The following is a 26,745-nucleotide window of genomic DNA, read 5'->3' as shown; positions in this document are numbered from 1 at the left end:
ATTTTAGTATGTAGTTTATATTAGTGATCAGAGCATTGGGGGGGGGGGGGGAGAGGAAGTGTTTGGCTCAAGATTACAGCAATTCAGAGGTAATCCATTTTGCTAGTCTAATTGGGGGTGAGGGTGGGGTAGAAGGTAACTGTCCAGGATGTTTTGAGCTTATGGGACACATTAGGGTCTCTCAGAATCCGCTTCTGCATGGGTATAGTGCTTCATCTTGAGTGACTGTAGGCTAGGAATTTTTATGTTAGCTGGAATGATTGTTATATAATATTATTACATTTGTAAACTACTGTGAATAATGAAGGCTAGTTTGGCATATGTACACTTTAATAGATATTGGTAGGATGGAAGGAGATGCAGAACAGGGATTTATCTTTTTATTGTCTAGTTTAAAGTATTAATTTGAATATTTTAATTGTAAACTGCACTGGTTTGGAGTTTATATTTTGATATTTAAATTGCCTGGAGTTTATATTTGAGTTTTTGCATTTTAATAAAGAATTAGAATCTGGTGATTGTTTTTGCACTTTAGCTGTTGTATAGCTGGAGGTTTGCTAAATCTTGTAGCCCTCCAGCTTGCTGTGGAGAGACCTGTGGTTGCATGTGGATATTTAGGGAGGGCTAGCTAAGACCTTTGAGTAATGATGTCAGACAGACAGTATTCTGACACGGGACTCATGTTGTCATGACTGAAGGTTCAGGGAGAGTACATTTTAATGTGCAGCATATATTAGTGATCAGAGCATTGGGGAGAGGAAGTGTTTGCTGAAGATCAAAGCAATTCAGAGGTAATCCATTTTGCTAGTCTAATTAGGGGGGTGGGAAGGGTAACTGTGCAGGATGTTTTGAGCTTATGGGACACATTAGGATCTCTCAGAATCAGCTTCTGCATGGGTAAAGTGCTTCATTCTTCAGTGGCTGTGGGTGCCTTTAGGGAGAGTAAATTGTAGTATATAGTTTATATTAGTGATCAGAGCATTGGGGAGAGAGGAATTGTTTGGCTCAAGATTACAGCAATTCAGAGGTAATCCATTTTGCTAGTCTAATTGGGGGGTTGGGGGGGGGGGTGGAAGGTAACTGTCCAGGATGTTTTGAGCTTATGGGGCACATTAGGGTCTCTCAGAGTCCGCTTCTGCATGGGTATAGTGCTTCATTCTTGAGTGACTGTAGGCTAGGAATTTTTATGTTAGCTGCAATAATTGTTATATAATATTATTACATTTGTAAACTACTGTGAATAATGAAGGCTAGTTTGGCATATGTACACTTTAATAGATATTGGTAGGATGGAAGGAGATGCAGAACAGGGATTTATCTTTTTATTGTCTAGTTTAAAGTATTAATTTGAATATTTTAATTGTAAACTGCACTGGTTTGGAGTTTATATTTTGATATTTAAATTGCCTGGAGTTTATATTTGAGTTTTTACATTTTAATAAAGAATTAGAATCTGATGATTGTTTTTGCACTTTAGCTGTTGTATAGCTGGAGGTTTGCTAAATCTTGTAGCCCTCCAGCTTGCTGTGGAGAGACCTGTGGTTGCATGTGGATATTTAGGGAGGGCTAGCTAAGACCTTTGAGTAATGATGTCAGACAGACAGTATTCTGACACGGGACTCATGTTGTCATGACTGAAGGTTCAGGGAGAGTACATTTTAATGTGCAGCATATATTAGTGATCAGAGCATTGGGGAGAGGAAGTGTTTGCTGAAGATCAAAGCAATTCAGAGGTAATCCATTTTGCTAGTCTAATTAGGGGGGTGGGAAGGGTAACTGTGCAGTATGTTTTGAGCTTATGGGACACATTAGGATCTCTCAGAATCAGCTTCTGCATGGGTAAAGTGCTTCATTCTTCAGTGGCTGTGGGTGCCTCACAGCATGATAAGGGGCAAAGTTTGGGCTGATTTTAGACATGGTTTGACTTAGGGCCAGTAGGCACATAACTTAGGCATCCTCATTTAAGCTAAGAAAACGCTGGCCTAAATGGCAGTAAGCCTAAGGATTCAATACCTACTGGCGCACTTCTATAAACAGTACCTAGGTGATGATTGACAATTGTGTTCAATGGCGCCTAGCAGTTAGGCACCATTTATAGAATCGGGGGCCTTAGTGCACAACATCCTAGTGCTTAGCTAGCACAACCCAGTTTCAGTGCACCTTATATTTAGATGTCTGCATTAGCATCAGTAATACACCTGGTGTAACTGTAGGCACCCAAAAGTGGCAATGACTGTATTCTATAGGCTGTGTGCATACGTGACAGCCCAGTGGAAGCCCTATCAGACTTCTTTCATACGAATGCTCCACCCCTTCGTTTATTCACTATACCACTTAGATACAGCCTTACAGAATAGCGCTTAAGTGTTTGGTAACAGTATTTGTACAGCTTAAGCACTCAAGTGACACAGAAAATGGGGTTTCTTGGTATTTTCTTGTCCTTTTCTTTAATTAGAGTGAAAAAAAAAAAAAATTAGAGTGAAGGACCAGTATATAAGGGGATTAGTGGATGCCAGACAACTGTAGTTTCTGGTTGCTTGAGAGTTACTGTAAAATTAGTTTTGTCTCCCTTTCAACCTCACTCTTTCATCCCCCTACTCTCACTTGTAGATCCAGCATCTGTTCTTCCTGAGTCACTTTCTCTACCCTTCCCCTCCCACTTTCTCTCCCCACATCCATCTATCTCCCCTGCCCTTAACCCTACAGGACAAGTATCTATGTCCCTTCCTCCCATCCACACACTTTTGGACCACCTACATCTCTCCCCCCCCCCCCCCCCCCGGCTTTGCCCTCTCTCCCTCAGCGCTCTCATGAAGCATCAGCAGCAGCCACAGAGGAAAGGCCCTACTGGGGCTGGCCAGAAGCAGCCTGTTTATGGCACTGCCTCTACTGTTTAGTTGCCGCTACCTCTTTGGGTAAGTGAGGGAGGGGTTGTGAGGACCGGCTCTGCTGTTTCGGGGGCCAGTATGATGGAGGGGTGTTGTCAGAACCGGTTGCCGCTTCTGGAGATGGAAGGAGGGAGGGAGATTTCTGGTTGCCACTGATGCTTTGGAAGTTAGAAGGAGGGAGATTTCTGGCTGCCACTGATGCTTCGGGAACTGGTGAGAGGGAGAGGGAAAGTGGAGTTGTTGGGTCATAATGCATAACATTGGAAGTTCTCTGAGGAGCATGGGAGACATTTTTATTTTTTGCTAGCAATTTTTTGTTGGTTGGTTGGGGAGCTACTGTATTTAGCAACAGCAGTAGTCATAGGACTATTTAGTAATCAGGTGTGTATTTTTTGTTGACTGGTTTGTATTTTCTGTTTCCTGCAGCTAACAAATCTTATACTGAAGATGCTAGCAAGGAACACAATGAAGTGTAAGTAACACTTTCTGCAGTTCCTTCTCTAAACCTTTCATGACTTAAGCTTTTTCTATTTGTAATGTCTTATTGGCAGAAAAGGGATTTTATACATCTGCAAGACTGCATACACTTGTCATGCTGGTGCAAGGGCATTGTGAGCCTAGGCAAACTTTGCTATGTAGGGGAAGCAGGGAGAAATCGGCTGCGGTGACTTGGGGAGGGGTCGGAAGACAGAAAGAAAGAAAGAAATTGGGGGCAGGGAGAGAGAAAAATAGAAAGGGGAGGGGGGCAGGAAGAGAGAAAGAAAAAGTTTAAAGTTGGGGAGGGAATGTAGTGTGTCGGGTGGAAGGGGGCAGGCAAGGAGAGAGGAAGAAAAAGTTGGACTCATGTAGGGACAGAGAGATGTTGGGGAATGGAATGAGGTCTGGAGGAGAGGAAGCATGCAGGAGGCAGAAAGAAGGGAATAAATATTTGATGCACAGCCAGAAGGAAGTGCAACCAGTGACTCTTGAAATCACCAGACAACAAAGGTAGGAAAAATGATTTTATTTTCAATTTAGTGATTAAAATGTGTCTGTTTTGAGAATTTATATCTGCTGTCTATATTTTGCACTATGCCCTGTTTTACAAAACCGTGATAGCAGTTTTTAGTGCAGGGAGCCTATAAGCGTTGGGAGCAGCGTGGGGCTTTCAGCACAGCTGCCTACACTAAAAAACGCTATCACAGGGTAGTAAAAAAAAAAAAGGGGTGAGGGTATATTTGTCTGTTTTTGTATAGTTGTTACTGAGGTGACATTGCATATATTAAAATCATCTGCCTTGATCTCCTTAAAAAACCTCCAATTATAAATGATAATGAACATTTTGTCTCTGTACAGCGTGCTTTGTGGTTTATTTTAAATTTTATTGTTGGTAGATCATTTTGACTTGGTCATTTTAAAAGTAGCTCGCAAGCCAAATAAAAGTGTGGGTACCCGTGGTCCAGAAGCATTAGCCTTATGCTCCACACCCAGTAGGAGCAGCTGGACCTGTTTTATACCCTGATCTGAAATCATATCGTCCTAGCACTGCATCCAAAACCTCCAGTACATAGATGCAAAACCTAGCTGGCATTCTGATCTAAGTATTCATGAAAATAGGCCTTTAATTGAAAAGTCAGCATCTCAGTACTTAGATGCTAGCTTGTAACATTTTAAAATCTTATGGTGAGAACATTACATAAAATTACATTTATAGATGGCAAAACCTCACGGATCAATGCGATTCACAAGAGCCAAAAAACTGGACATTTCCAGTGAACTACAGAATACTCGTTAATCATTTTAGTTCTATAAAAATTTTGTAAATAAGAATAATTTTAATAATTTTCTGAAATGTGTGTCTGAATAAAATGCGTAACTCTTTGTCCTAACTAGCTGCCTGAATAGCAAGCAAGCATTGCTGGAACTTTTTATAGATACAACATCAAACTGGGGGAGCGACAAATAAAGCAGTATAACGTAGTGGACAATTTGGTGTAAATAAAGTAATGGAATGGAATGAGAAACCAAGCCATGTCCTCATAGCACATGTTTTGCTCTCATAAGGAGAAAAATCTGCCCCCAGCTAAGCTTGGATTGCAAGAGAGACAGGAGATTGACAGATGAATCTACTGACCAGCCAGAGTGCTTGCATCGGAGGGGCTAAATCACCCAGTTAGAGGCAGTGGGCGAAGAGCCAGATGTGGACAGCAAGAGAGATGGGGGATAGAGAGAGGAATCTGCTGACCAACCTGAGTGCTTGCTTGGAAGGGGCTACAATCAGCCAGTCAGACAGTGTGGGAAGGGCCTAGATGTGGACTGCAAGAGAGATGGGGGATTGAGAGATGAATCTGCTGACCATTGTGAGTGCTTGCTTTGAAAGGGAGAAAGGCCTAGATGTGGACCGCAAGAGAGATAGGATGGAGAGATAAATCTGCTGACCACCTTGAAAGAAAACAGAGGAAGGAAATTAGTTTCAAGGGCAAGTTGGACCAAGGGGAAAACAGGAGCAAGAGACAAATACAGAGAGTAACTGAAAGGCGTAGAATGAATCACTAACCAGTTGCTGGAGGAAAGATGAGGCTAATCAGGACAAAGGGAGTAAGAAAGAGAGCCACCCAGAGAAAGTACAAATTCAATAGTAAGGCTAGTGAGATCAACTGAGAGCTTCCTTGGGAGGAGATAGAGTCAGTCAGAGGCACCTGGGGAAGGGCCTAGATGTGGACTGCAAGAGAGATGGGGGATGGAGAGATGAATCTGCAACCAGCCTGAGTGCTTGCTTCCAAGCGGCTGTAGTCAGCTAGTCAGAAGCAGCGGGGGAAGGGCCTAGATGTGGACTACAAGAGAAATTAGGGATGGAGAGATGAATCTGCAAACAGCCTGAAATAAAACAGAGGAAGGAATTTAGTTTAAAGGGCATACTGGAGCAAGGGGAAAACAATAAGGAACCGAAGGGGTTAGAATGAATCACTAACCAGTTGCTGGAGGAAAGATGAGGCCAATCGGGACAGAGGGAGTTAGAAAGAGAGCCACCCAGAGAGAGTTCAAATTCAATAGTAAGGCTAAAGAGATCAACTGAGTGCTTCCTTGGGAGGAGATAGAGTCAGAAGTCAAAGGCACCTGGGGAAGGGCCTAGATGTGGACTGCAAAAGAGATAGGGGATGGAGAGATGAATCTGCTGACCAGCCTGAGTGTTTGCTTGGGAGGGACTAAAGTCATCCAGATAGAGGCAACGGGGGAAGGTCCTTTATCAAGACTACAAGTGAGATAGAGATAGAAACATGAATCTACTGAACAGCCTGATTGCTTGTATGAGAGGTGCTACAGTCAGCCAGTCAGAGGCAGCGGTGGAACAGCCTAGATATGGACTGCAAGAGACATGTGGGATGGAGAGATGAATCACCTGAACAGCCTGAGTGCTTGTTTGGTAGGGGCTACACTCAGCCAGTCAGAGTCAGCGGGGGAAGAGCCTAGATGTTGACCACAAGAGAGATAGGAGATGGAGAGATAAATCTGCTGATCACCATGAAAGAAAATTAACAAAAAATTTAATTTATAGGGCAAGGTGGACCATGGGGAAAACAGACAGAAACTGGAGAACTTAGGAAAGCTGGAGGAAAGATGATGCTAATCAGTACAGAGGGAGTTAGAAAGAGAGCTATTGAGAGAGAGTTCTAATTCAATAGCACTGCTAGTAATGTCACCAGAGATGGGGGATGGAGAGATTAATCTGCTCAGCCTGAGTGCTTGCTTGGGAGGTGCTACAGTCAGTGAGTCAGAGGAAGTGGAGCCAGTCAGAGGCAGTGGGGGAAGGGATTGGAAGAGAGATGGGGATGTAGAGATGAGACTACTGAGCAGCATGAGTGCTTGTTCAGGAGGGGCACAGACAGCCAGTCAGAGGCAGCAGGGGAAGGGCCTAGATGTGGACTAGAAATGAGATGGGGAAGGAAAAATGAATCTGTTGACCAGCCTGAAAGAAAACAGAGGAAGAAATATAATTTAAAGGGAAACTTGGAAAAAGGGGAAAACAGGACCAAAATAGAAAACCAGAGAGGAACTAAACGGCTTAGAATAAATCACTAAGTTGCTGGAGGAAAGATGAAGTTAATCAGGACAGAGGGAGTTAGAAAGAGAGCCAGCCAGAGAGAGTTCAAATTCAATAGAAAGGCTGGTAATGTCACTTCAGTGCTTCCTGGGGAGGAGATAGAGTCAGCAAGTCAGAAGCAGCGGTGGAAGAACTTAGATGTGAACTGCAAGAGACATGGGGGATGGAGAGATGAATCTGCTGAACAGCCTGAATGTTTGCTTCAGAGAGGCTATAATCAGCCAGTCAGAGGTAGTGGGGGAAGGGCCTAGATGTGGACTATAAATGAGATGGCGATGGAAAAATGAATCTTCTGACCAGCCTGAAAGAAAACAGAGGAAGGAATTTAGTTTAAAGAGAAGCTGGAGCAAGGAGAAAACAAAGAGGAACCAAAGGGCTTAGAATGAATCACTAACCAGTTGCAGGAATAAAGATGAGACTAAGCAGGACAGAGAGAGTTAGAATTCAATAGCAAGGCTAGTGAGGTCACCCGAGTGCTTCCTTGGGGGGGAGATAGAGTCATTTAGTTAGAGGCAGTAGAGAAAGGGCCTAGATATGGACTCGAAGACACATGGGGGCTGCAGAGATGAATCTGCTGACTACCCTGAGCGCTTGCTTGAGAGGTGTACAGATAGCCAGTTAGATGCAGCAGGGAAGGGCCTGGATGTGGACTGCAAGAGGGTTGGGGGATGGAGATGTGAATCTGCTTACCAGCCCGAGAATTGGATTCGGATGGGCCACAGTCAGCCAGTCAGAGGCAACGGCACTGTCTTCCTTTCGAAGCAGGATAAACCAGTTTTCTCTTGCAACATGTCTTCCACTGTACTATCAATATTTACACAATACCTTCCAGAAGGTATCCACTTACTTCACATGTTCTTGGGGAATATTACCCCAAACATTTAGCTCCATCTTCATTTTATTTCTAAAACACCAGGAGGTTTGGGAGTGGCTATAAGGGGAGATGAGGAGGCCACTACATCCTTTTTAGGATGTTTTTTCTTTTTCCTCTAGTTTACCTCAGTCATAGTCTCTGAACTGACGGTTTCTTCTATGTAGTCTACAATTAGAGGTGTATGCATTCTGGAGTCAGTATGCGCATTACGGACCTGTTCCTACTGGGTTTTCCATGCAGGTGTCTTACATTTCTTTCATGTTTGCTTTTTACACACAGATAATTCCTATTTTCGGTCGCACCTGAGCTCATGTTCTTCTTCCTGCTGATTCGTTCAACTTCCACTGTATTGTAATCCTCTGCCGGAGATTTAATTCTCCGGTTTTCTGTAAACGGACCGAGATTATATAGCCCTGGAAAATTACTCGAAATTTATACTTCAATCCAAATTACCAATTTGTTCTAGACAATCTTCTCCTCATTGTCTAGCAATGGCGGCCTTTCTCCTGCATGGAACGGACCAATCCCTCTTTGTATTTGCTCCTTTCCTCTCATGCTCAATTTGCTAATTAGGCTACAGTATTATCCAGGATTCTAGCCTTTAGGATTTTTCTTTTCTTCAGATTTTAATCCAGTGGAGACACAATTTTTCTCACTTTTGATTTCTAGCATGAGTGCTTGCTTGAGAGATGTACAGATAAACAGTTAGAGGTTGCGGGGGAAGGGCCTAGATGAGCACCTCAAGAGAGATGGGGATGGAAATATGAATCTACTCACTAATCTGAGTGCTTCCTTAGGATTGGCTACAGTCAACTTAGTCAGAGGTAGCGGGGGAAGGGACTAGATGTGGGCCGCAAGAGTGATAGGGGATGGAGAGATGAATTTGCTGACCAGACTGAGTGCTTGCTTGGGGTGGTCTACAGTCAGCTAGTCAGAAGTAGTGGGGGTAGGGAGTAGATGTAATGTAATGTAATGTAATTTATTTCTTATATACCGCTACATCCGTTAGGTTCTAAGCGGTTTGAAGAAAATATACATTAAGATTATAAATGAGAAGTAAGAAGGTACTTAAAAAATTCCCTTACTGTCCCGAAGGCTCACAATCTAACTAAAGTACCTGGAAATTAATAAAGAAGAGAAAATAAAGATGATTGAAAAAAGAAAAATTCTATGTGAACTTATAGGATGGAAATTAAACTGACAGTGAAGAACTGTATGAAAAATACATATGGAATGCAGCTAGAGAGGGTAGGTTACAATCTATTTATGGTATTTGTTTAATTGGAAGGTGTTAAGGTGGGTAATTTGGGGGAAGGTTATCTGAAGGTAGGTGAATCTTCTGGAGGTAAAAGAGGAGGGGTTAAGATATTTGGATGAATTTTTTGAAAAGCAGGGTTTTGATTTCTTTTCTGAATGTTTTGAAGTTGTCTGATATTGTCATAAGATTGGAGATGGAATGGTTGATTTTTGCTGCTTGTGTTGCCAGAAGGTTGTCAAACATTTTTTTGCGTTGTGTGCCTTTGAGTGGGGGGAAGGTGAAAGGGTTCGAGGTTCTTCTGTGTCTTGAGGTGGAGATTTGGTTTAAGCGGTTGTTTAGATAGGAGGGGGAAGAGCCGTGTAATGCTTTGAATATCAGGCAGTGGAATTTGAATTGGATTCGTGCTTGTATGGGTAACCAGTGAGAGTCTAAGAAGGCAGTTGTTATGTGATCATATTTTTTGAGTGAGTAGATCAATCTGAGGGCGGTGTTTTGTATGGTCTGGAGTTGTATTATCATAGTGGCTGGACAAGGAAGATATAGCAGCAGACCTAAGACTAGGGATTGGACGATTAGTCTAAATTGTGCTTGGTCAAAGAATTTTCTGATTTTACGGAGATTTCTCATGGTTAGAAAAGCTTTCTGGGTTGTTTTGTTGATCTGGGGCTGCATTGTGCAACATCTGTCTATCGTAAGATGTGGGACGCAAGAGAGATAAGGGATGGAGAGATGAATATGCTGACCAGACTGAGTGCTTGCTTGGGAGGATCTACAGTCAGCCAGTCAGAGGTAGCGGGGGTAGGGACTAGATGTGGGCCACAAGAGAGATGGAGGATGTAGAGATGAATTTACTGACCAGACTGAGTGCATGCTTGAGATGTGTACAGATAGACAGTTAGAGGTAGTGGGGGAAGGGACTAGATTTGGGCCCAAGAGAGATAGGGGATGGAGAGATGAATTTGCTGACCAGACTGAGTGCTTGCTTGGGATGGTCAACAGTCAGCTAGTCAGAGGTAGCGGGGGTAAGGACTAGATGTGGGACGCAAGAGAGATAGGGGATGGAGAGATGAATATGCTGACCAGACTGAGTGCTTGCTTGGGAGGGTCTAGAGTCATCCAGTTAGAAGTTGCGGGGAAAGGGAGTAGATGTGGGCCGCAAGAGAGATAGGGGATGGAAATATGGATCTGCTCACCAATCTGAGTGCTTGCTTAGGATGAGCTACAGTCAGCTTAGTCAGAGGTAGCGGGGGAAGGGACTAATCTAGTGCCGACCAGACTGAGTGCTTTCTTGAGAGGTGTACAGATAGACAGTTAGAGGCAGCAGGGGAAGTGCCTGGATGTGGACTGCAAGAGAGATGGGGCATCGAGATATGAATCTGCCCGACCAGCCCTAGTATTGGATTCGGAGGGGCCACAGTCAGCCAGTCACAGGCAGCGGCACTGTCTTCCTTTCGAAGCAGGATAAACCAGTTTTTTCTCGGAACATGCATTCCACTGTACTATCAATACAGTACCTTCCAGTAGGTATCCACTACTTTCTGTGTTCTTAAGGAACATTCCCTCAAATATTTTGCTCCATCTCCATTTTATATCTAAAATGCACGGAGGTTTGGGAGTGGCTACAAGGGGAGATGAGGAGGCCACTACATCCTTTTTAGGATGTTTTTCTTTTTCCTCCAGTTTTTCTCGGTCATAGTCTTTGAACTGACGGTTTCTTCTATGTAGTCTACAATTAGACGCTTATGCATTCTGGAGTCAGTATGCGCATTACGGACATGATCCGACTGGTTTTCCATGCAGGTGTCTTACATTTCTTTCATGTTTGCTTTTCACACACAGATAATTCCTGTTTTCGGTCGCACCTGAGCTCAAGTTCTTCTTCCGGCTGATTCGTTCAACTTCCACTGTACTGTACTCCTCTGCCGGAGATTTTAATTCTCGGGTTTTCTGTCAATATACCGAGAATATATGGCCCTAGAAAATTACTCGATATTTATCCTTCAATCCAAATTACGAATTTGTTCTAGATAATCTTCTCCTCATTGTCTAGGAATGGCGGCTTTCTCCTGCATGAAACGGACCAATCTCTCTGTGTGTTTCCTCCATTTCCTCTCATACTCAATTCGCTAATTCTGCAAGAGAGATGAATCTGCTAATCAACCTGAGTGCTTGCTTGGGAGGAGGTACAATCAGCTAGTCAGAGGTAGTGGGGAAAGGGCCTAGATGAGGACCAGAAGAGAGATGGGGATGGAAAGATGGATCTACTAACCAATCTGATTGCTTGCTTGTGAGAGTATACAGTCAGCTAGTCAGAGGTAGCGGGGGTAGGGACTAGATATGGGCGGCAAGAGAGATAGGGGATGGAGAGATGAATTTGCTGACCAGACTGAGTGCTTGCTTGGGATGGTCTACAGTCAGCTAGTCAGAGGTTGCGAGGGAAGGGCCTAGATGAGCACCACAAGAGAGATGAGGATGGAAATATGGATCTGCTCACCAATCTGAGTGCTTGCTTAGGATGGGCTACAGTCAGTTTAGTCAGAGGTAGAGGGGAAGGGACCAAATGTGGGCCGCAAGAGAGATAGGGAATGGAAAGATGAATTTGCTGACCAGACTTAGTGCTTGCTTGGGAGGGTCTACAGTCAGCCAGTCAGAGGAAGCGGGGGAAGGGACTAGATATGGGCGGCAAGAGAGATAGGGGATGGAGAGATTAATTTGCTGACCAGACTGAGTGCTTGCTTGGGATGGTCTACAGTCAGCTAGTCAGAGGTAGCGGGGGAAGGACCAGATATGGGCGGCAAGAGAGATAGGGGATGGAGAGATGAATTTGCTGACCAGACTGAGTGCTTGCTTGGGATGGTCTACAGTCAGCTAGTCAGAGGTTGCGAGGGAAGGGCCTAGATGAGCACCACAAGAGAGATGAGGATGGAAATATGGATCTGCTCACCAATCTGAGTGCTTGCTTAGGATGGGCTACAGTCAGTTTAGTCAGAGGTAGAGGGGAAGGGACCAAATGTGGGCCGCAAGAGAGATAGGGGATGGAAAGATGAATTTGCTGACCAGACTGAGTACTTGCTTGGGAAGGTCTACAGTCAGCTAGTCAGAGGTAGAGGGGGAAGGGCCTAGATGTGGGCCGCAAGAGAGATAGATGATGGAGAGATGAATTTGCAGACCAGACTGAGTGCTTGCTTGGGAGGGTCTACAGTCAGCTAGTCAGAGGTACCGAGAGAATGGACTAGATGTGGGCCACAAGAGAGATAGGGGTTGGAGAGATGAATTAGCTGACCAGACTGAGTGCTTGCTTGGGAGGATCTATAGTCAGCTAGTCAGAGGTAGAGGGGGAAGGGACTAGATGTGGGCCACAAGAGAGATAAATGATGGAGAGATGAATTTGCAGACCAGACTGAGTGCTTGCTTGAGAAGTGTACAGATAGCCAGTTGGAGGCAGCAGGGGAAGGACCTGGATGTGGACAGCTAGAGTGATTGGGGATGGAGATATGAATCTGCTGACCAGCTGTAGTATTGGATTCGGAAGGGCCACAGTGAGCCAGTTAGAGGCTTCGGTACTGTCTTCCTTTCAAAGCAGGATAAACCAGTTTTTTCTCGCAACATGCCTTCCACTATACTATCAATGTTAACACAGTACCTTTCAGTAGGTATCCACTATTTCCCGTGTTCTTAAGGAACATTCCTACAAAACATTTTGTTCCATCTACATTTTAAACGCACGGAGGTTTGGGAGTGGCTCTAAGGGGAGATGAGGAGGCCACTACATCCTTTTTAGGATATTTTTTCTTTTTCCTCCGGTTTTCTCATCATAGTCTCTGAACTGACGGTTTCCTCTATGTAGTCTACAATTAGAGGTTTATGCATTCTGGAGTTAGTATGCGCATTACGGACCTGTTCCTACTGGGTTTTCCATGCAGGTGTCTTACATTTCTTTCATGTTTTCGGTCACACCTGAGCTCAAGTTCTTCTTCCTGCTGATTCGTTCAACTTCCACTGTACTGTAGTCCTCTGCTGGAGATTTAATTCTCGGGGTTTTTTTAAATGGACCGAGATTATATGGCCCTAGAAAATTACTCGATATTTATACTTCAATCCAAATTACCAATTTGATCTAGAAAATCTTCTCCTCATTGTCTAACAATGGCGGCCTTTCTCCTGCATGGAACGGACCAATCCCTCTTTGTGTTTGCTCCATTTCCTCTCATGGTCAATTCGCTAATTTGGCTACAGTTTTATCCAGTATTCTAGCCTTTAGGATTGAGATTTTTTCCATTCTTCAGATTTTAATCCAGTGGAGACACAATTTTTCTCACTCTTGATTTCTCGCATGGGTTCTTGCTTGAGAGGGGCTTCACTCAGTAAGTCAGAGGCTGCGGGGGAAGGGCGTAGAGGTGACCTGCAAGAGAGATGAATCTGCTAATCAACCTGAGTGCTTGCTTAGCAGGGGTAAAATCAGCTAGTCATAGGATGCGGGGGAAGGGCCTAGATGCAAACAGCAAGAGAGATGGGGGATAGAGAGAGGAATCTGCTGATGAACCTGAGTGTTGCTTGGGAGGGGCTACATTCAGCCAGTCAGACAGCGTGGGAAGAGCCTAGATGTGGACTGTAAGAGAGATGGGGGATTGAAAGTTGAATCTACTGACCAGTGTGAGTGCTTGCTTTGGAAGGGAGAAGGGCCTAGATGTAGACCGGAAGAGAGATAAGGGATGGAGAGATAAATCTGCTGACCACCCTGAAAGAAAACAAAGGAAAGAATTTAGTTTCAAGGGCAAGTTGGACCAAGGGGAAAACAGGAGCAATCGGCAAAAACAGAGAATAAATGAAAGGCTTAGAATGAATCACTAACCAGTTGCTGGAGAAAAGATGAGGCTAATCAGAAGAAAGAGAGCCACCCAGAGAAAGTACAAATTCAATAGTAAGGCTAGTGATATCAACTGAGAGATTCTTTGGGAGGAGATAGAGTCAGTCAGAGGTACCTGGGGAAGGGCCTAGATGTTGACTGCAAGAGAGATGGATGATGTAGAGATGAATCTGCTGACCAGCCCGAGTGTTTGCTTGGGAGGGGCTACAGTGAGCCAGTCAGAGGCAGCAGGGGAAGGGCCTAAATGTTGACTGCAAGAGAGATGGGGGATGAAGAGATGAATCTGCTACCAACCTAAGTGTCTGCTTGAGAGGAGCTACAGTCAGCTAGTCAGAAGCAGCAGAGGAAGGGCCTAGATGTGGACTGCAAGAGAAATGAGGGATGGAGAGATGAATCTGCTGACCACCCTGAAAGAAAACAAAGGAAAGAATTTAGTTTCAAGGGCAAGTTGGACCAAGGGGAAAACAGGAGCAAGAGGCAAAAACAGAGAATAAATGAAAGGCTTAGAATGAATCACTAACCAGTTGCTGGAGAAAAGATGAGGCTAATCAGAAGAAAGAGAGCCACCCAGAGAAAGTACAAATTCAATAGTAAGGCTAGTGATATCAACTGAGAGATTCTTTGGGAGGAGATAGAGTCAGTCAGAGGCACCTGGGGAAGGGCCTAGATGTTGACTGCATGAGAGATGGATGATGTAGGGATGAATCTGCTGACCAGCCTGAGTGTTTGCTTGGGAGGGGCTACAGTGAGCCAGTCAGAGGCAGCAGGGGAAGGGCCTAAATGTTGACTGCAAGAGAGATGGGGGATGAAGAGATGAATCTGCTACCAACCTAAGTGTCTGCTTGAGAGGAGCTACAGTCAGCTAGTCAGAAGCAGCAGAGGAAGGGCCTAGATGTGGACTGCAAGAGAAATGAGGGATGGAGAGATGAATCTGCTGACCAGCCTGAGTGCTAGCTTGGGAGGGGCAACAGTCAGTTAGTCATAGGTAGCAGGGGGAAGGGCCTAGATATGGACTGCAAGAGAGATGGAAGGACTGCAAGAGAGATGAGTGATGAATCTGCAAACAGCCTGAAATAAAACAGAGGAAGGAATTTAGTTTAAAGGGCATGCTGGAGCAAGGGGAAAACAGTGAGGAACCGAAGGGCTTAGAATGAATCACTAACCAGTTGCTGGAGGAAAGATGAGGCCAATCAGGACAGAGGGAGTTAGAAAGAGAGCCACCCAGAAAGAGTTCAAATGCAATAGTAAGATACTGAGATCAACTGAGTGCTTCCTTGGGAGGAGATAGAGTCAGCAGTCAAAGGCACCTGGGGAAGGGCCTATATGTGGGCTGCAAAAGAGATAGGGGATGGAGAGATGAATCTGTTGACCAGCCTAAGTGTTTTCTTGGGAGGGGCAAAATTCATCCAGATAGAGGCAACGGGGGAAGGTCCTTTGTCAAGACTACAAGTGAGATAGAGATAGAAACATGAATCTACTGAACAGCCTGAGTGGTTGTATGAGAGGTGCTACAGTCAGCCAGTCAGAGGCAGTGGTGGAATAGCCTAGATATGGACTGCAAGAGACATGTGGGATGGAGAGATGAATCTCCTGAACAGCCTGAGTGCTTGTTTGGTAGGGGCTACCCTCAGCCAGTCAGAGTCAGTGGGGGAAGAGCCTAGATGTTGACCACAAGAGAGATAGGAGATGGAGAGATAAATCTGCTGATCACCATGAAAGAAAATTAACAAAGAATTTAATTTATAGGGCAAGGTGGACCAAGGGGAAAACAGACAGAAACTGGAGAGCTTAGGAAAGCTGGAATAAAGATGAGGCTAATCAGTACAGAGGGAGTTAGAAAAGAGCTATTGAGAGAGAGAGTTCTAATTCAATAGCACGGCTAGTAATGTCACCAGAGATGGGGGATGGAGAGATTAATCTGCTCAGCCTGAATGCTTGCTTGGGAGGTGCTACAGTCAGCGAGTCAGAGAAAGTGGAGCCAGTCAGAGGCAGTGGGGGAAGTGCCTAAATGTGGATTGGAAGAGAGATGGGGATGTAGAGATGAGACTACTGACCAGCATGAGTGCTTGTTCAGGAGGGGCACAGACAGCTAGTCAGAGGCAGCAGGGGAAGGGCCTAGATGTGGACTAGAAATGAGATGGGGAAGGAAAAATGAATCTGCTGACCAGCCTGAAAGAAAACAGAGGAAGAAATTTAATTTAAAGGGAAACTTGGAAAAAGGGGAAAACAGGACCAAAATAGAAAACCAGAGAGGAACTAAATGGCTTAGAATAAATCACTAAGTTGCTGGAGGAAAGATGAAGTTAATCAGGACAGAGGGAGTTAGAAAGAGAGCCAGCCAGAGAGAGTTCAAATTCAATAGAAAGGCTAGTAATGTCACTTCAGTGCATCCTGGGGAGGAGATAGAGTCAGCAAGTCAGAAGCAGCGGTGGAAGAACTTGATGTGAACTGCAAGAGACATGGGGGATGGAGAGATGAATCTGCTGAACAGCCTGAATGTTTGCTTTGGAGAGGCTATAATCAGCCAGTCAGAGGTAGTGGGGGAAGGGCCTAGATGTGGACTACAAATGAGATGGCGATGGATAAATGAATCTTCTGACCAGCCTGAAAGAAAATAGAGGAAGGAATTTAGTTTAAAGAGAAGCTGGAGCAAGGAGAAAACAAAGAGGAACCGAAGGGCTTAGAATGAATCACTAACCAGTTGCAGGAGTAAAGATGAGACTAAGCAGGACAGAGAGAGTTAGAATTCAATAGCAAGGCTAGTGAGGTCACCCGAGTGCTTCCTTGGGGGAAGATAGAGTCATCCAGTAAGAGGCAGTAGGGAAAGGGCCTTGATATGGACTGGAAGACACATGGGGGCTGCAGAGATGAATCTGCTGACCACCCTGAGCGTTTGCTTGAGAGGTGTACAGATAGCCAGTTAGATGCAGCAGGGGAAGGGCCTGGATGTGGACTGCAAGAGAGATGGGGGATGGAGATATGAATCTGCTGACCAGCCCGAGTATTGGATTCGGAGGGGCCACAGTCAGCCAGTCAGAGGCAGCGGCACTGTCTTCCTTTCGAAGCAGGATAAACCAGTTTTCTCTTGCAACATGTCTTCCACTGTACTATCAATATTTATACAATACCTTCCAGAAGGTATCCACTTACTTCACATGTTCTTAGGGAACATTACCCCAAACTTTTAGCTCCATCTCCATTTTATTTCTAAAACGCCCGGAGGTTTGGGAGTGGCTATAAGGGGAGATGAGGAGGCCACTACATCCTTTTTAGGATGTTTTTTCTTTTTCCTCTAGTTTACCTCAGTCATAGTCTCTGAACTGACGGTTTCCTCTATGTAGTCTACAATTAGAGGTTTATGCATTCTGGGGTCAGTATGCGCATTACGGACCTATACCTACTGGGTTTTCCATGCAGGTGTCTTACATTTCTTTCATGTTTGCTTTTTACACACAGATAATTCCTATTTTCGGTCGCACCTGAGCTCATGTTCTTCTTCCTGCTGATTCGTTCAACTTCCACTGTATTGTAATCCTCTGCCGGAGATTTAATTCTCCGGTTTTCTGTAAACGGACCGAGATTATATAGCCCTTGAAAATTACTCGATATTTATACTTCAATCCAAATTACCAATTTGTTCTAGACAATCTTCTCCTCATTGTCTAGCGATGGCGGCCTTTCTCCTGCATGGAACGGACCAATATCTCTTTGTATTTGCTCCTTTCCTCTCATGCTCAATTTGCTAATTAGGCTACAGTATTATCCAGGATTCTAGCCTTTAGGATTTTTCTTTTCTTCAGATTTTAATCCAGTGGAGACACAATTTTTCTCACTTTTGATTTCTAGCATGAGTGCTTGCTTGAGAGGGGCTACATTCAGTAAGTCAGAGGCTGCGGGGTAAGGGCGTAGATGTGACCTGCAAGAGAGATGAATCTGCTAATCAACCTGAGTGCTTGCTTGGGAGGGGCTACAGTCAGCTAGTCAGAGGTAGTGGGGGAAGGGCCTAGATGAGAAACACAAGAAAGATGAGGATAGAAAGATGAATCTTCTAATCAATCTGAGTGCTTGCTTGAGAGGGGCTACAGTCACCTAGTCAGAAGTAGTGGGGGAAAGGGCCTAGATGTGACCTGCAAGAGAGATAGGGATGGAAATATGGATCTGCTCACCAATCTGAGTGCTTCCTTAGGATTGGCTACAGTCAACTTAGTCAGAGGTAGCAGGGGAAGGGACTAGATTTGGGCCGCAAGAGAGATAGGGGATGGAGAGATGAATTTGCTGACCAGACTGAGTGCTTGCTTGGGAGGGTCTACAGTCAGCCAGTCAGAGGTAGCGGGGGTAGGGACTAGATGTGGGCCGCAAGAGAGATGGGGGATGGAGAGATGAATTTGCTGACTAGACTGAATGCTTGCTTGAGAGATGTACAGATAAACAGTTAGAGGTTGCGGGGGAAGGGCCTAGATGAGCACCTCAAGAGAGATGGGGATGGAAATATGAATCTACTCACTAATCTGAGTGCTTCCTTAGGATTGGCTACAGTCAACTTAGTCAGAGGTAGCGGGGGAAGGGACTAGATGTGGGCCGCAAGAGTGATAGGGGATGGAGAGATGAATTTGCTGACCAGACTGAGTGCTTGCTTGGGATGGTCTACAGTCAGCTAGTCAGAAGTAGCGGGGGTAGGGACTAGATGTAATGTAATGTAATGTAATTTATTTCTTATATATCGCTACATCCGTTAGGTTCTAAGCGGTTTGAAGAAAATATACATTAAGATTATAAATGAGAAGTAAGAAGGTACTTAAAAAATTCCCTCACAATCTAACTAAAGTACCTGGAAATTAATAAAGAAAAGAAAATAAAGATGATTGAAAAAAGAAAAATTATATGTGAACTTATAGGATGGAAATTAAACTGACAGTGAAGAACTGTATGAAAAATACATATGGAATGCAGCTAGAGAGGGTAGGTTACAATCTATTTATGGTATTTGTTTAATTTTAAGGTGTTAAGGTGGGTAATTTTGGGGAAGGTTATCTGAAGGTAGGTGAATCTTCTGGAGGTAAAAGAGGAGGGGTTAAGATAATTGGAAGAATTTTTTGAAAAGCAGGGTTTTGATATCTTTTTTGAATGTTTTGAAGTTGTCTGATATTGTCATAAGATTGGAGATGGAATGGTTGATTTTTGCTGCTTGTGTTGCCAGAAGGTTGTCAAACATTTTTTTGCGTTGTGTGCCTTTGAGTGGGGGGAAGGCGAAAGGGTTCGAGGTTCTTCTGTGTCTTGAGGTGGAGATTTGGTTTAAGCAGTTGTTTAGATAGGAGGGGGAAGAGCCGTTTAATGCTTTGAATATCAGGCAGTGGAATTTGAATTGGATTCGTGCTTGTATGGGTAACCAGTGAGAGTCTAAGAAGGCAGTTGTTATGTGATCATATTTTTTGAGTGAGTAGATCAATCTGAGGGCGGTGTTTTGTATGGTCTGGAGTTGTTTTATCATAGTGGCTGGACAAGGAAGATATAGGGAGTTGCAATAATCCAGCAGACCTAAGACTAGGGATTGGACGATTAGTCTAAATTGTGCTTGATCAAAGAATTTTCTGATTTTACGGAAATTTCTCATGGTTAGAAAAGCTTTCTGGGTTGTTTTGTTGATCTGGGGCTGCATTGTGCAACATCTGTCTATCGTAAGATGTGGGACGTAAGAGAGATAAGGGATGGAGAGATGAATATGCTGACCAGACTGAGTGCTTGCTTGGGAGGGTCTACAGTCAGCCAGTCAGAGGTAGCGGGGGTAGGGACTAGATGTGGGCCACAAGAGAGATGGAGGATGTAGAGATGAATTTACTGACCAGACTGAGTGCTTGCTTGAGATGTGTACAGATAGACAGTTAGAGGTAGTGGGGGAAGGGACTAGATTTGGGCCCAAGAGAGATAGGGGATGGAGAGATTAATTTGCTGACCAGACTGAATGCTTGGGATGGTCAACAGTCAGCTAGTCAGAGGTAGCGGGGGTAGGGAATAGATGTGGGCTGCAAGAGTGATAGGGGATGGAGAGATGAATTTGCTGATCAGACTGAGTGCTTGCTTGGGAGGGTCTACAGTCAGCCAGTCAGAGGTAGCGGGGGAAGGGACTAGATATGGGCGGCAAGAGAGATAGGGGATGGAGAGATGAATTTGCTGACCAGACTGAGTGCTTGCTTGGGATGGTCTACAGTCAGCTAGTCAGAGGTTGCGTGGGAAGGGCCTAGATGAGCACCACAAGAGAGATGAGGATGGAAATATGGATCTGCTCACCAATCTGAGTGCTTGCTTAGGATGTGCTACAGTCAGTTTAGTCAGAGGTAGAGGGGAAGGGACCAAATGTGGGCCGCAAGAGAGATAGGGGATGGAAAGATGAATTTGCTGACCAGACTGAGTAATTGCTTGGGAAGGTCTACAGTCAGCTAGTCAGAGGTAGAGGGGGAAGGGACTAGATGTGTGCCGCAAGAGAGATAGATGATGGAGAGATGAATTTGCAGACCAGACTGAGTGCTTGCTTGGGAGGGTCTACAGTCAGCTAGTCAGAGGTACCGAGGGAATGGACTAGATGTGGGCCACAATAGAGATAGGGGTTGGAGAGATGAATTAGCTGACCAGACTGAGTGCTTGCTTGGGAGGATCTATAGTCAGCTAGTCAGAGGTAGAGGGGGAAGGGACTAGATGTGGGCCGCAAGAGAGATAAATGATGGAGAGATGAATTTGCAGACCAGACTGAGTGCTTGCTTGAGAGGTGTACAGATAGGCAGTTGGAGGCAGCAGGGGAAGGACCTGGATGTGGACAGCTAGAGTGATTGGGGATGGAGATATGAATCTGCTGACCAGCTGTAGTATTGGATTCGGAAGGGCCACAGTGAGCCAGTTAGAGGCTTCGGTACTGTCTTCCTTTCAAAGCAGGATAAACTAGTTTTTTCTCGCAACATGCCTTCCACTATACTATCAATGTTTACACAGTACCTTTCAGTAGGTATCCACTACTTCCCGTGTTCTTAAGGAACATTCCTACAAAACATTTTGTTCCATCTCCATTTTAAACGCACGGAGGTTTGGGAGTGGCTATAAGGGGAGATGAGGAGGCCACTACATCCTTTTTAGGATATTTTTTCTTTTTCCTCCGGTTTTCTCATCATAGTCTCTGAACTGACGGTTTCCTCTATGTAGTCTACAATTAGAGGTTTATGCATTCTGGAGTTAGTATGCGCATTACGGACCTGTTCCTACTGGGTTTTCCATGCAGGTGTCTTACATTTCTTTCATGTTTGCTTTTCACACACAGATAATTCCTGTTTTCGGTCACACCTGAGCTCAAGTTCTTCTTCCTGCTGATTCGTTCAACTTCCACTGTACTGTAGTCCTCTGCCAGAGATTTAATTCTCGGTTTTTTTTAAAATGGATCGAGATTATATGGCCCTAGAAAATTACTCGATATTTATACTTCAATCCAAATTACCAATTTGATCTAGAAAATCTTCTCCTCATTGTCTAACAATGGCGGCCTTTCTCCTGCATGGAACGGACCAATCCCTCTTTGTGTTTGCTCCATTTCCTCTCATGGTCAATTCGCTAATTTGGCTACAGTTTTATCCAGTATTCTAGCCTTTAGGATTGAGATTTTTTCCATTCTTCAGATTTTAATCCAGTAGAGACACAATTTTTCTCACTCTTGATTTATCGCATGGGTTCTTGCTTGGGAGGGGCTTCACTCAGTAAGTCAGAGGCTGCGGGGGAAGGGCGTAGAGGTGACCTGCAAGAGAGATGAATCTGCTAATCAACCTGAGTGCTTGCTTAGCAGGGGTACAGTCAGCTAGTCATAGGATGCGGGGGAAGGGCCTAGATGCAAACAGCAAGAGAGATGGGGGATAGAGAGAGGAATCTGCTGACCAGCCTGAGTGTTTGCTTGGGAGGGGCTACATTCAGCCAGTCAGAGGCAGCAGGGGAAGGGCCTAAATGTTGACTGCAAGAGAGATGGGGGATGAAGAGATGAATCTGCTACCAACCTAAGTGTCTGCTTGAGAGGAGCTACAGTCAGCTAGTCAGAAGCAGCAGAGGAAGGGCCTAGATGTGGACTGCAAGAGAAATGAGGGATGGAGAGATGAATCTGCTGACCACCCTGAAAGAAAACAAAGGAAAGAATTTAGTTTCAAGGGCAAGTTGGACCAAGGGGAAAACAGGAGCAAGAGGCAAAAACAGAGAATAAATGAAAGGCTTAGAATGAATCACTAACCAGTTGCTGGAGAAAAGATGAGGCTAATCAGAAGAAAGAGAGCCACCCAGAGAAAGTACAAATTCAATAGTAAGGCTAGTGATATCAACTGAGAGATTCTTTGGGAGGAGATAGAGTCAGTCAGAGGCACCTGGGGAAGGGCCTAGATGTTGACTGCAAGAGAGATGGATGATGTAGGGATGAATCTGCTGACCAGCCTGAGTGTTTGCTTGGGAGGGGCTACAGTGAGCCAGTCAGAGGCAGCAGGGGAAGGGCCTAAATGTTGACTGCAAGAGAGATGGGGGATGAAGAGATGAATCTGCTACCAACCTAAGTGTCTGCTTGAGAGGAGCTACAGTCAGCTAGTCAGAAGCAGCAGAGGAAGGGCCTAGATGTGGACTGCAAGAGAAATGAGGGATGGAGAGATGAATCTGCTGACCAGCCTGAGTGCTAGCTTGGGAGGGGCAACAGTCAGTTAGTCATAGGTAGCAGGGGGAAGGGCCTAGATATGGACTGCAAGAGAGATGGAAGGACTGCAAGAGAGATGAGTGATGAATCTGCAAACAGCCTGAAATAAAACAGAGGAAGGAATTTAGTTTAAAGGGCATGCTGGAGCAAGGGGAAAACAGTGAGGAACCGAAGGGCTTAGAATGAATCACTAACCAGTTGCTGGAGGAAAGATGAGGCCAATCAGGACAGAGGGAGTTAGAAAGAGAGCCACCCAGAAAGAGTTCAAATTCAATAGTAAGATACTGAGATCAACTGAGTGCTTCCTTGGGAGGAGATAGAGTCAGCAGTCAAAGGCACCTGGGGAAGGGCCTAGATGTGGGCTGCAAAAGAGATAGGGGATGGAGAGATGAATCTGCTGACCAGCCTAAGTGTTTTCTTGGGAGGGGCAAAATTCATCCAGATAGAGGCAACGGGGGAAGGTCCTTTATCAAGACTACAAGTGAGATAGAGATAGAAACATGAATCTACTGAACAGCCTGAGTGCTTGTATGAGAGGTGCTACAGTCAGCCAGTCAGAGGCAGTGGTGGAATAGCCTAGATATGGACTGCAAGAGACATGTGGGATGGAGAGATGAATCTCCTGAACAGCCTGAGTGCTTGTTTGGTAGGGGCTACCCTCAGCCAGTCAGAGTCAGTGGGGGAAGAGCCTAGATGTTGACCACAAGAGAGATAGGAGATGGAGAGATAAATCTGCTGATCACCATGAAAGAAAATTAACAAAGAATTTAATTTATAGGGCAAGGTGGACCAAGGGGAAAACAGACAGAAACTGGAGAGCTTAGGAAAGCTGGAATAAAGATGAGGCTAATCAGTACAGAGGGAGTTAGAAAGAGAGCTATTGAGAGAGAGTTCTAATTCAATAGCACGGCTAGTAATGTCACCAGAGATGGGGGATGGAGAGATTAATCTGCTCAGCCTGAGTGCTTGCTTGGGAGGTGCTACAGTCAGCGAGTCAGAGAAAGTGGAGCCAGTCAGAGGCAGTGGGGGAAGTGCCTAAATGTGGATTGGAAGAGAGATGGGGATGTAGAGATGAGACTACTGACCAGCATGAGTGCTTGTTCAGGAGGGGCACAGACAGCTAGTCAGAGGCAGCAGGGGAAGGGCCTAGATGTGGACTAGAAATGAGATGGGGAAGGAAAAATGAATCTGCTGACCAGCCTGAAAGAAAACAGAGGAAGAAATTTAATTTAAAGGGAAACTTGGAAAAAGGGGAAAACAGGACCAAAATAGAAAACCAGAGAGGAACTAAATGGCTTAGAATAAATCACTAAGTTGCTGGAGGAAAGATGAAGTTAATCAGGACAGAGGGAGTTAGAAAGAGAGCCAGCCAGAGAGAGTTCAAATTCAATAGAAAGGCTAGTAATGTCACTTCAGTGCATCCTGGGGAGGAGATAGAGTCAGCAAGTCAGAAGCAGCGGTGGAAGAACTTAGATGTGAACTGCAAGAGACATGGGGGATGGAGAGATGAATCTGCTGAACAGCCTGAATGTTTGCTTTGGAGAGGCTATAATCAGCCAGTCAGAGGTAGTGGGGGAAGGGCCTAGATGTGGACTACAAATGAGATGGCGATGGATAAATGAATCTTCTGACCAGCCTGAAAGAAAACAGAGGAAGGAATTTAGTTTAAAGAGAAGCTGGAGCAAGGAGAAAACAAAGAGGAACCGAAGGGCTTAGAATGAATCACTAACCAGTTGCAGGAGTAAAGATGAGACTAAGCAGGACAGAGAGAGTTAGAATTCAATAGCAAGGCTAGTGAGGTCACCCGAGTGCTTCCTTGGGGGAAGATAGAGTCATCCAGTAAGAGGCAGTAGGGAAAGGGCCTTGATATGGACTGGAAGACACATGGGGGCTGCAGAGATGAATCTGCTGACCACCCTGAGCGTTTGCTTGAGAGGTGTACAGATAGCCAGTTAGATGCAGCAGGGGAAGGGCCTGGATGTGGACTGCAAGAGAGATGGGGGATGGAGATATGAATCTGCTGACCAGCCCGAGTATTGGATTCGGAGGGGCCACAGTCAGCCAGTCAGAGGCAGCGGCACTGTCTTCCTTTCGAAGCAGGATAAACCAGTTTTCTCTTGCAACATGTCTTCCACTGTACTATCAATATTTATACAATACCTTCCAGAAGGTATCCACTTACTTCACATGTTCTTAGGGAACATTACCCCAAACTTTTAGCTCCATCTCCATTTTATTTCTAAAATGCCCGGAGGTTTGGGAGTGGCTATAAGGGGAGATGAGGAGGCCACTACATCCTTTTTAGGATGTTTTTTCTTTTTCCTCTAGTTTACCTCAGTCATAGTCTCTGAACTGACGGTTTCCTCTATGTAGTCTACAATTAGAGGTTTATGCATTCTGGAGTCAGTATGCGCATTACGGACCTGTACCTACTGGGTTTTCCATGCAGGTGTCTTACATTTCTTTCATGTTTGCTTTTTACACACAGATAATTCCTATTTTCGGTCGCACCTGAGCACATGTTCTTCTTCCTGCTGATTCGTTCAACTTCCACTGTATTGTAATCCTCTGCCGGAGATTTAATTCTCCGTTTTTCTGTAAACGGACCGAGATTATATAGCCCTTGAAAATTACTCGATATTTATACTTCAATCCAAATTACCAATTTGTTCTAGACAATCTTCTCCTCATTGTCTAGCAATGGCGGCCTTTCTCCTGCATGGAACGGACCAATCCCTCTTTGTATTTGCTCCTTTCCTCTCATGCTCAATTTGCTAATTAGGCTACAGTATTATCCAGGATTCTAGCCTTTAGGATTTTTCTTTTCTTCAGATTTTAATCCAGTGGAGACACAATTTTTCTCACTTTTGATTTCTAGCATGAGTGCTTGCTTGAGAGGGGCTGCATTCAGTAAGTCAGAGGCTGCGGGGTAAGGGCGTAGATGTGACCTGCAAGAGAGATGAATCTGCTAATCAACCTGAGTGCTTGCTTGGGAGGGGCTACAGTCAGCTAGTCAGAGGTAGTGGGGGAAGGGCCTAGATGAGAAACACAAGAAAGATGAGGATAGAAAGATGAATCTTCTAATCAATCTGAGTGCTTGCTTGAGAGGGGCTACAGTCACCTAGTCAGAAGTAGTGGGGGAAAGGGCCTAGATGTGACCTGCAAGAGAGATAGGGATGGAAATATGGATCTGCTCACCAATCTGAGTGCTTCCTTAGGATTGGCTACAGTCAACTTAGTCAGAGGTAGCGGGGGAAGGGACTAGATGTGGGCCGCAAGAGAGATAGGGGATGGAGAGATGAATTTGCTGACCAGACTGAGTGCTTGCTTGGGAGGGTCTACAGTCAGCCAGTCAGAGGTAGCGGGGGGAGGGACTAGATGTGGGCCGCAAGAGAGATGGGGGATGGAGAGATGAATTTGCTGACTAGACTGAATGCTTGCTTGAGAGATGTACAGATAAACAGTTAGAGGTTGCGGGGGAAGGGCCTAGATGAGCACCTCAAGAGAGATGGGGATGGAAATATGAATCTACTCACTAATCTGAGTGCTTCCTTAGGATTGGCTACAGTCAACTTAGTCAGAGGTAGCGGGGGAAGGGACTAGATGTGGGCCGCAAGAGTGATAGGGGATGGAGAGATGAATTTGCTGACCAGACTGAGTGCTTGCTTGGGATGGTCTACAGTCAGCTAGTCAGAAGTAGCGGGGGTAGGGACTAGATGTAATGTAATGTAATGTAATTTATTTCTTATATACCGCTACATCCGTTAGGTTCTAAGCGGTTTGAAGAAAATATACATTAAGATTATAAATGAGAAGTAAGAAGGTACTTAAAAAAATTCCCTCACAATCTAACTAAAGTACCTGGAAATTAATAAAGAAGAGAAAATAAAGATGATTGAAAAAAGAAAAATTCTATGTGAACTTATAGGATGGAAATTAAACTGACAGTGAAGAACTGTATGAAAAATACATATGGAATGCTGCTAGAGAAGGTAGGTTACAATCTATTTATGGTATTTGTTTAATTGGAAGGTGTTAAGGTGGGTAATTTGGGGGAAGGTTATCTGAAGGTAGGTGAA

At 44.7% G+C, this 26,745-nt stretch overlaps 1 protein-coding gene across 3 annotated transcripts in view; it reads left to right on the top strand.

Moving 5' to 3' along the window:
• Window positions 1-26,745, top strand: part of LOC117349086 (putative nuclease HARBI1) — a 179,500-nt gene that overhangs the window by 86,660 nt on the left and 66,095 nt on the right. For all 3 annotated transcript variants that reach the window (XM_033922194.1, XM_033922101.1, XM_033922284.1), the window contains one exon: window positions 3,315-3,360. In XM_033922194.1, the coding sequence (XP_033778085.1) occupies window positions 3,336-3,360 (25 nt within the window). In that variant the 5' untranslated portion in view covers window positions 3,315-3,335. The remainder of the gene's footprint in view (window positions 1-3,314; window positions 3,361-26,745) is intronic.

Source organism: Geotrypetes seraphini, chromosome 1 (genome assembly GCF_902459505.1).
Source record: "Geotrypetes seraphini chromosome 1, aGeoSer1.1, whole genome shotgun sequence".
NCBI lineage: Eukaryota > Metazoa > Chordata > Amphibia > Gymnophiona > Dermophiidae > Geotrypetes > Geotrypetes seraphini.
This window is presented reverse-complemented; position numbering and strand designations above follow the sequence as displayed.